Source organism: Malus domestica, chromosome 13 (genome assembly GCF_042453785.1).
Source record: "Malus domestica chromosome 13, GDT2T_hap1".
In the NCBI taxonomy this organism is placed as follows: domain Eukaryota; kingdom Viridiplantae; phylum Streptophyta; class Magnoliopsida; order Rosales; family Rosaceae; genus Malus; species Malus domestica.
Window position 1 is genome coordinate 1,108,137 of NC_091673.1, and position 9,634 is coordinate 1,117,770.

A 9,634-nucleotide genomic window follows, 5' to 3' on the forward strand; every position below is an offset into this window, starting at 1 on the left:
AGAGTAGTACACAAAAACGTCGTAAATACTTAGGAAATAGGTGGTGTTCATTTGTATTGAGAAAAATTGGAACAGCATTTGGTGTCCGCATGAATTTACAAGGTACAACATGGAAGCAGCGCAAAACTACAGTGACGCAGACAATTCTTCAACTCACTCTAACCAAGTAGCTATTACATTTGACGAAAAACACTCAAAATTAATGTACAAGAAGAGGAAAACTGTGAAGTGATCATGCCAAGTTGTGCCAGCCTACGAAAATCTGTCAATAAGCAAAATCAAGAAGACATAAGTCGATACAGTTTAGCGTACAGCATGCAACAAACAACGTTACTTCAAAACTCCAGGTAGCCTCGATGAATGAAAAGATGGTTTCCAACGACATTGTAAAAGAACAATGACACACATTATGATACATGTGAAGGATAAGAACCAACTCACATTTGTTAAAACTGAGTTGTGGACGAGAGATGGACTGAAAAGTGTCCACGAGAAGCTGTCACTAGAGCCGATAGAAAAAACCTAGTTACACAGATGTTATCCTGCTACGTTCCTGATTTTGTTCCATGTTGTTAGAGTCAGAAGCCAAATGTCCCATGTGTTCAGTTATAAATTCCAAGTTTTGAGAGCTCTCCGTATTAGATCCATAAACTGCTGATTCTAATGCAAAGTTCTGAGATTTCTTCATTTGCTCGACCAAATAATCAAAATTGTGTGAATCGTCCAGATCAGATACTATTGATTCCACCTCCATTCTAGTGTCAGCATGCTCTTCACCATTTTCCATTGTGCCTTCAATATTTTCCAAGAAAGGACCACCTAAAAGAAGCTGCTCCCATGCACCATCGTCAGATATATCTGGTAGGGTATATGGGTCGTGATTTTCTACAGGGCTCGACTTTTCATCCATTAGCATTTTCATGAAATCAGCATTCACAACAAAATCTTCCATTCCATCTAGATAAGCATCAGATTCCGGTTGTTTCTCTGAGCCTGAATTTGGTGGGAGTACATGCTTTGGGGCATCAATCATCGGTGGTTGGTACCTCACTATTGCACCACTAGAAACCACTGGTCTATCATCATCTCCACACTGTTCTAGCACATCGCCAGCTTCAGCAATTCGCCAATTATTTTCTTTTGGATGAAGAAGCTGAACCAGAAAACCAGGACTTTGCATGGCCGTCACTAGAAACGACAGCATCTGCTGCTGATTCTTCTCCATTCCACAAAGGCGGTTCCTCAAGAGGCGCAAGTTATTTTGCGAAGTTTCCTGGTGCTGCCTAAGCTTTGCCAATTCTTGCTTCATAGCAACTTTATCAGTCTTCAGGTTCTCAACTTCCCTCCATAGACCATTTTCACTAATGTTTTCAGATGGCCTATCCGGCCTTTGCTGTGATGCTTTTTTCTGATCTGTGCCCTGTGGATGTTTCCTCCTAGCAATATTCTTCAACAAAATTTTCTGACCTCGAATAAATCCTTCGTTTGCAAACACCCAACGATCTGAATCTATTTTTCTAAAGCCCTGAAATATTAAGATTCATTAATACTCGATATCGGTTGACAAATCAAGTAACAAAACATTTACAGTCACGCAGATATACACAGAGGTGTCTATAGAGCACGTACAATGCATACATTTAAAGAGAAAAACAAGAAAAGCCATCTGACTATGTCTCACACTTCAATCTATCACAGCTATATTACAAGCCAATCCATCTAAATAGGTGCCATTTTTTCAAATATATCCGAATTCAGTCAAGAAAGCATATATGGGAACTGCGATTGAAGCACAACCTTTTAATTAGATTGAAAAAAAGAAGGGAAATGGATGAAGCTTGGGAAACAGAACGATCACATCTTAGACAGATCGTTACGAGTGCCACTTAAATTTTTAACCACAGAAAACTTTCAATTCCTTCAACTTGAAAGAAATCCAAAAAAATGCAAAACTCGCAACAAGCAGTACTTGCAAGATAGATACTTTACAGGTAACATTGGACAAGCGAATCGAGCATGAGTTCACGATCGAAACGAAACAGAGCTAACTTAATCGTATCTGCAGGAAAGAAAACTGGCTTCTGAAAGTTAAACCTCGTCTTGTTTACAATCATTTACAAATGTGCAATAATTTTATATTTGGCACAAAAACAACGACGACGACAACAACAACTAAACAAAGAGAAAAACCCCATGAATGCATAACCGAGACAAAATAACTTTGCCCAGTTAATCAAAAGGTAAGAAAACAATGAACTCACATAGATATTGAGCTGTCTCATGAAGCTAGAAAAGTTACTGTGCTTGAAGTACTTGGGCAGCATTGAAATCGAGAACTGGGCCATGTCCAATATAGCAAAGCTGTCGCCGGTTTCACTCCACGAGATTATGGAGTCGGTGTCCTTATCATCCACCATCTCGTAGCATTTTCTGAGAAAAGGAGCCACCGACCCCGCCGGCCCCGACCCATCTCCTCCGCCCTTCTCCGCCGATTTCACCATGTTCAAGAAAACCAAGATTTTGAAATTGAATTCTATTTGGGATTTGGGTTTTCGTAAAGACCCAGGAGGAGTTCGGTGGAATTGGATGGAATCGGATGGAAAGTGTAGTAATGTATTGACGGCGAAGTTTCGATCTTTGCTTCTTTGAGTTGCCGTGTTGACGGGGGTTTATGGTCTCTGGGACTTTTTGAGTTTGAAAGACAAACTCCACTTTCTCTCCGGTTTTTGTGTAGTGCGGTTGGATGCTTTTTATGTGTGTACGAGGATCGCCTCCGGATCCTTTTTATTGGATTCTATAATCGTGTCTATATATTCTGCTTTGGCATTTTGGATCAACCCGTTAACCTGATCCGATCTAACCCGTTAATATTTGTATTTAGATGGATGTCTAATAGGTTGGGTTGTTAACAGGTGAACCCGTTAACAACACGTTAAATAACGGGTCACTTTGAGTCAACCCGTTAGACCCGTTAAGACCCGTTAGCACCCATTAGTTGAAGATATTTTAATAATTTTAGTAAAGTCTTAATGACAAAAAATAAACTTTATGCAAAAAAAAAAATTAATAATAATAATAATTGTTAACGGGTGAAACGGGTGATCCGTTAGCTTAACGGGTCGAGTTCGGATGACCTGTTAACTTAATGGGTCAGGTTGAACCCGACCCAAACTCAATAAACCCGACCCGTTTACAGGTCTACTATATATCGTAAATTGTACAGTTAAAAATTATTTTAAATATTTAAAATTAAATACAAATAGTAATTTGTGAAAATTTATCACATAATTTACGATAAACAAACACGATTAAAAGCATCATTTGAATTCTCACAAGAGGATTCCAAAGAAGATCCTCATTCTTTATGTGTAAAAAAAAAAAAAAAAAAAAAAAAACTGTCTCATGTGTCGTGACCACGAAGATGTTGACATGTGGAAAGTATAAAGGTGGGCCGAGCTTAACCTGGTTGGGTTTCTGTGGGGTTCTAACCCAAAATAAAATGGGCGGAGTCCAGCCCCGATCAAGTGATGTTCTCTTTTCTTTACAGTTCAACACCTCGCCTTATAACAAATGGTGGTGCTATTTACACATTTCTTTTAATTTTCAATTGTCGGATCGCATAAATTGAAGAAGATTAATGAATAAAAACTAACAATCATGTGTTGTAGGTAAAAAATGGTGTGTGAATAGCACTACCTATAACAAATTCTTTAATCTCATGCATGGGAGAAACATTCTTAACTTATCAAGTAATAGAGACACAACATCAGTTAACATGAGTAACATCATCACTCAAATTAACGTAGCTAGCCTCTCTCTCTCTACATGTTCTTATTCCTCGGCTGAAACGCAGACGACATAGCCAGATCGCCGCCAGCAGGCCGGGTGGGTAATGGTTTTTTTTTTTGAACCACTGAGGTCCTCAAGTTGAGCATACATAGCAGTGATAAAAGATGTCATTTCCTTCATGGGATCCGCCATGGCTTCTTTGAGCTTGTTTAGACCGTTGCAGTACGCTTCCTGCCAATAATTTTATATATATATATATATATATATATATATATATCAGATAGGCTAACTTTGATTAATAATTCGTATAGCTCACACAAAATTGATGCACTTTCTAGAAAATAATGGTATATATACCATGAACTGATCAAGGTTTGAAGAATCGCGATCGCTGCTGGTAGCGTCCTTGATGAATTGCTTGGCATTGACAATGTTATTGTCCGTTGTAGTAGTGCTTTTATCACCGATTTGATCTCCAATTTCACCCAAACCCACCTGACAATATTGACTTCGATATTGGTGAGCTACTAGAGAGAGAGAGAGAGAGAGAGAGAGAGAGAGAGAGAGAGAGAGAGAGAGAGAGAGTGTGTGTGTGTGTGTGTGTGTGTTGCATGCTGTCCAACCATTAACCCAGCAAGCTCCCAACGGAGGATCAACTTCAGCGCCGAGGCATCCCGCTGGCTCCAATATGCCAACTATGTCACAAGAATTCTGAATCTATTGACCACTTATTTTCTAGCTGTGACTTTGCACAATGTGCTTGGCGTTGGCTAGCTACCCAATTTGGCACTATTATTCCACCTACGGGCTCCCTCTTTGATCTATGGCTTGATTTTCTGTCATAGCGGTTTTCTCCACATCTTCGCAATGTCTGGCTAGCTTCAGGGTTTTTCTTACTCATGGCTATTTGGAAGATGCGTAATAAAGTGAAGTTTGAAGGCAAACCTCCCTCATTCTCACGTCTCTGCCGCTCCACCTCGGCCTGGATTAGGCAGGTTGGAGCTCTCACCCCTGGCCATGTACGAGGCATTTTGGACAGGCAACTTTTAGTCTCTCTTGGAATATCGCCTAACTCCTGTAAAGCTCCTTCTATTGTCCCTGTTCTTTGGCACCCCCCTCATTTTTCTTGGGTCAAAGTGAATACTGATGGCCTTGCTAAAGGTAATCCGGGTCCTGCGGCATGTGGCGGGGTTTTTCGAGATTCTGCGGGTTATTTTATTGGTGGTTTCTCCCTAAGCTTGGGCCATCGTACTTCTTTCTATGCGGAGCTCCATGCTGTCATCCTTGCTGTCGAATTGGCCCACGCGCGGGGCTGGCAAAATTTATGGCTTGAAAGCGACTCTTCGAGTGTAATATCATGTTTTGCTTCTGGATCTTTCTCTCCCCCTTGGTCGCTCCAGACACGCTGGAACAATTGTACTCTCCATTTGCAGAACATGGTTTTTCGTTGCTCTCATATTTTTCGAGAATGGAATGTTGTTGCTGACAAATTAGCCAATTTAGGGTTTCTATCATCTTCACTTGTCTGGCATTCCTCTCCTCCGATTGAGATCCTCCCCTCTCTGCACTCAGATTTCTTGGGCATGCCAACCTACAGGTTTGCCTCATCTTCTTGATGTGTCTTCTCCTTTCTTTTCCTAACCTTTTTGGATTCCCTTTTGTTTTGCAGTTTGTCTTGCAGGTTATTACCTTTTAAGGTTTATAGAGGGGTTTGGGCTTATGTCCGCCTAGTCTTTTCCTTGTATTTTCTTTTCCAAGAGGGGTACGGTCTATGTCCCCCCCTCTTTTTCCAGCATTTCCTTTCTCAAAAGGGGTAAGGTGCATGTCCCCCCCCTTTTTCTTTTGTATTTCTTTTCTCTTGTTCTATGAGGGGTTAGGTTTATGTCCCCTCCTGTCTAGGTGTAACTTCTTTTTTCTTATCAATAAAATTTCCTCGTACCGCCGAGGTTCTTCCAAAAAAAAAAAAAAAAAAAAAAAACCCAGCAACCACTTGATTTGTCCACACGTGTGTCTAAATTATACCTTAATTATAACTATCCGGCCTAACCCATCTGCCCACAGTAATTACACACAAAATGGACAATCCTTTTGGAACTTCCACATCTTTGATTTGACCATCATATTGTGAAGATATATTTTTATTATTATTTTTTCAGGTATATCTTCTCGTGATTCATCCTTTTAGGACTTCCACATCTTTGATTTGACCATCATATTGTGAAGATATTTTTTTTGTTTTTGAAGGTATATCTTCTCACAATCACAAAACTGAAAAAGGACTGATATACATATTTATGTATATAATTTTTCCATGCATATACCTTCAAACAGTCGGTGTGATTCTCCAGCAACAGCCCATACAGTGGATGGCCCGCAATCCTCCTCTTTAGAACCTCCTCCTCCTCCTCTACTATATCACCTTCACCTTTTTCTCTAGTGCTGCACACCTTAACAACACCATTATTCTCTTCATGCTCACCACTGTAAATCCCCTCCATCTCTCTCTCTCTCTCTCTCTCTCTCTCTCTCTCTCTCTCTCTCTCTCTCTGTGTAAAACACAACAGACAGAAGAGATAGCTAGCCAGCCAACCCTTAGAACTTGGTCAACTTTTAACCAAATATATGAATATATAAGAAGCAATAACTACAGTAGTCGCGTACGTGCTTTCTGATTCTGCCGTGGTAATTTTCGAATCAAATCAACTATTTGTTTGTATGGATACGCAATCGTGCATGCATAAATCACGATAAAAGTTGGGAAAGGCGCACGGACTCTGGCACTTGCGCTTTCTCTGGAATCATCTTTTAAGTATGTAGTTATGCCGGCCCAGAAGGAAATCTATCGAGCTTTCTCTGCAATCATCTTTTTTTCTCTCCAATCTTTCAAGTACTTATATGCCCCAGAAGGGAAAATGATCTATCGAGGTTTCATCAATTATTTAATCTCTTTTTTGTCTCCCTCACTCATCGATATCCCAACACTCTGCTATATACTGTTACACCTTTGAGTTTTCTACTTTGTTGCGTCACTCATTGACCAAATACAAGTACTGAGATACTTGACCAAATACAAGTACAAGTACTCAGAGAGAAAGATATGTGATTGGGGATTTTATAGTATTCAGGATTATTGTATATTCTATCAATTTTAATTATTAGATTTTTTTTTCTCAAAAAATACAAAAATAAAAATTTAACGTTACGAAAATTCAGAGCATAAATACTCCGGAACACTAGTTAATTTTTATATAGGATGTGAACATAGACGAAGGCACCTTTACTAGCTAATTAGTTAGGGTTTGATGGGTTTTTTTTGCCTCGATGCATTAACTGTATATATGTTCTTGTCCAATTAATTAAGTTGCTATAATACAATTTTCTTAGTCCGCATGGTTAGAAGTTATACATTCATTGCATGGTTAGAAGTTATACATTCATTGCAGAAAAACCAAAATAAGTGATGATCTACTGCCACTTTCTTTTAATCGAATGAAGATTTTGGATTCCAGCCTATCGAAATAGGTATGTAACTGAATCACAGTTATGATATTATCAACAAACTTTTAGCAATTGGTTGTATATGGATAAACCACTTGGGTTGAAGGTGGCAATGGTGATGAGCAAGGGCAGTTAGGACGTAGAGGTGTCAAATCAATCTATTGGTTGCTAACGGATATATATTAAGACTCATTTAGTTCGATTTCACCTTACATTATCATCACCATTACTAATCTTAGCTTTATATTACGGTGATATATATCAAATTAAATGAGTTTTTACAGTACTAATTAATAACTCAAGGTTGATTTGCCACCTCTAAGGGCAGGTTTATGATTTTATATGGAGGTGGGCTAATATATTTCTTGTGTTGGAGCATGGAGAGTAAATTAAATTTTAGATGGAAAACACCTTCACTTATATATGCATGACACGTTGACATTTTGAGAAAGTGAGGATAAAGTCCCACATCAGTGAGGGACCAAACCATGCAATGCAAAGGCTTATAAAAAGTTAAACTACTCCTCATATTGTCAATTAACTTTATGGTAGAAACCCCAACTTCTTCAGACATCACGTTCGAAATTGCGTTGTACACTAATCATATGATTGGACGACATGGAAGCTGGGCTAGGCTTGCTGTTCACTTGTGGATATGAATATCAGCGGAATAGGTAGTACATACTTTTAAGCTTTTAACAAATGTAAATTTTGGAAAAGATTATGACCCTTTGGGGCAACAGATGAAGTATTCTCTGTTTGTTTCCCCAAGCATTAATGAGTAGTCGAGGCTTCTTTACTCACATTGTTCATGCTTATTTAGTTGGTTTGGTTGCATAGGTGTGAAAACTTTTCTTCGTATGAATTGCGAACTTTTGCCTTTTGGTATATCCTGATTCCTGATATGCCTATCACGATAGAATACATTTGAAACAGTGTTTTATGAAGCATCCTGTGATAAATTCCTGACCAACTTCATGTATCTAATAAAATAAATAAATATAAGAGGCATCGTCTACTATATGGATTCATGTGAAGCACACGAAGTTTGAAACAAAGGGACCTACTGTTATACGCAATGCATATGTTGACTCAGATTGTTGAACTGGAATTACAATATCTCGATTAGCTGTAACATTCTCGTGTATATGCAGGGTGTAAACAAGGGACTTGTAGCGAAACGTCTACTTTCCTCCATGCAAGAAAGGGAAATGTCACCAGATTTTGTTCCTTGCATAGGGGATGATCGATCTGATGAAGACATGTTTGAGGTAATTACAAGCTCCATATCAGGCCCATCCATCGCTCCCAGAGCAGAAGTATTTGCGTGCAGTCTGCCGAAAACGCAGCAAAGTCAAGTATTATCTGGATGACGCCGCGAAGATTGTAAGGTTGATGAAGGGATTGGCATGTGTCACTGAGCAAACTGTACCTCTGTAAGTTTACTAACGATGAAGATAGGGGCGTTGTCCCATTTTCTCTGTTTGTAACTGCCACAACGAAGGCCGAGCAGTGTATTAAACAATGTTTCTGTTTAATTCCTTGCTTCTTTTGTTCATCATGTAAAAACTATGTGGTGTTAAGAGAAGCTGTGCAATCGGATATTGTTTTTCGCATTTTTTGTTGTAAATCTGCGAATATGTTTGTGCATGAAGTCCGAACTTGTTGTACCGCAGTAGATAATAGTCTTTAACGAGGGAAATCTCTCATTCATGTCCACTGCCTGTTGAAACTGAACTAGGTTTACGTGAAGTTTTGAGAATACGAACACAAAGTATATTGCACTGGATAACTCAGAAGCATTATTATTAAACTGAAAGACATCAATCAGCTATTAAATAGCCTTACATCAACAAGAAAAATGAAATAACAACCCACGATAACAACAACCCTAGAATCGTGGTAATCGACTAATTCAAAAACAGATAACAAACTTGTCCCTCAAGTATAGGAGGGTTATTAGCACGCCCGGGGTATAAGCCCTAGAATAAAGGAAACCTATCAACTAGAATCTTTGACAACTTCAACATCCTCCCTTAAACTGAATACTATTGATTCAGTTTATTCCAGGCCATTTGCATACACCCATTAGGTCTCGCAGTTTCTGAAATACTTCAAGTTTCAGTGGCTTCGTCATCACGTCTGCAATCTACTCCTGAGTAGAACACTGCAGCAGCTCCACTACTTCATCCTTAACAAGATCTCGAAGGAAGTGAAACCTTACATCTATATGTTTACTGCGACCATGCATTACTGGATTCTTTGACAGCTTAATGGTTGAGATATTATCACAGTAAACCTTTGTTGGACCGTTTTGCCTTAGATTCAAGCAACTCAAAATTCTTCT

The 9,634-nt window shown here is 39.0% G+C and overlaps 2 protein-coding genes across 3 annotated transcripts; both read right to left on the reverse strand.

Moving 5' to 3' along the window:
- Nucleotides 1-26: 26 nt before the first annotated feature.
- Nucleotides 27-2,745, reverse strand: LOC103423721 (heat stress transcription factor A-8-like). Of its 2 annotated transcripts, XR_527652.4 has the most exons (3): nt 2,262-2,744; nt 442-1,525; nt 27-262 (listed from the first exon to the last, which is right to left on the reverse strand). XR_527652.4 is itself a non-coding variant. In XM_008361802.4 (2 exons), exons 1-2 carry the CDS (start codon nt 2,499-2,501, stop codon nt 527-529), a joined length of 1,239 nt encoding a protein of 412 aa, XP_008360024.2. In that variant the 5' UTR covers nt 2,502-2,745; the 3' UTR covers nt 27-526. The 2 variants fall into 2 exon arrangements, 1 of the variants encoding a protein (XP_008360024.2); XM_008361802.4 differs by having other exon boundaries at nt 27-1,525; nt 2,262-2,745.
- Nucleotides 2,746-3,725: 980 nt separating this feature from the next.
- LOC103452232 (homeobox protein knotted-1-like 1) lies at nt 3,726-6,287 on the reverse strand. Its single transcript, XM_070810695.1, has 4 exons — nt 6,111-6,287; nt 4,413-4,484; nt 4,147-4,284; nt 3,726-4,020 (listed from the first exon to the last, which is right to left on the reverse strand). Exons 1-4 carry the CDS (start codon nt 6,285-6,287, stop codon nt 3,832-3,834), a joined length of 576 nt encoding a protein of 191 aa, XP_070666796.1. The 3' UTR covers nt 3,726-3,831.
- Between the last annotated feature and the right edge of the window lie 3,347 nt (nt 6,288-9,634).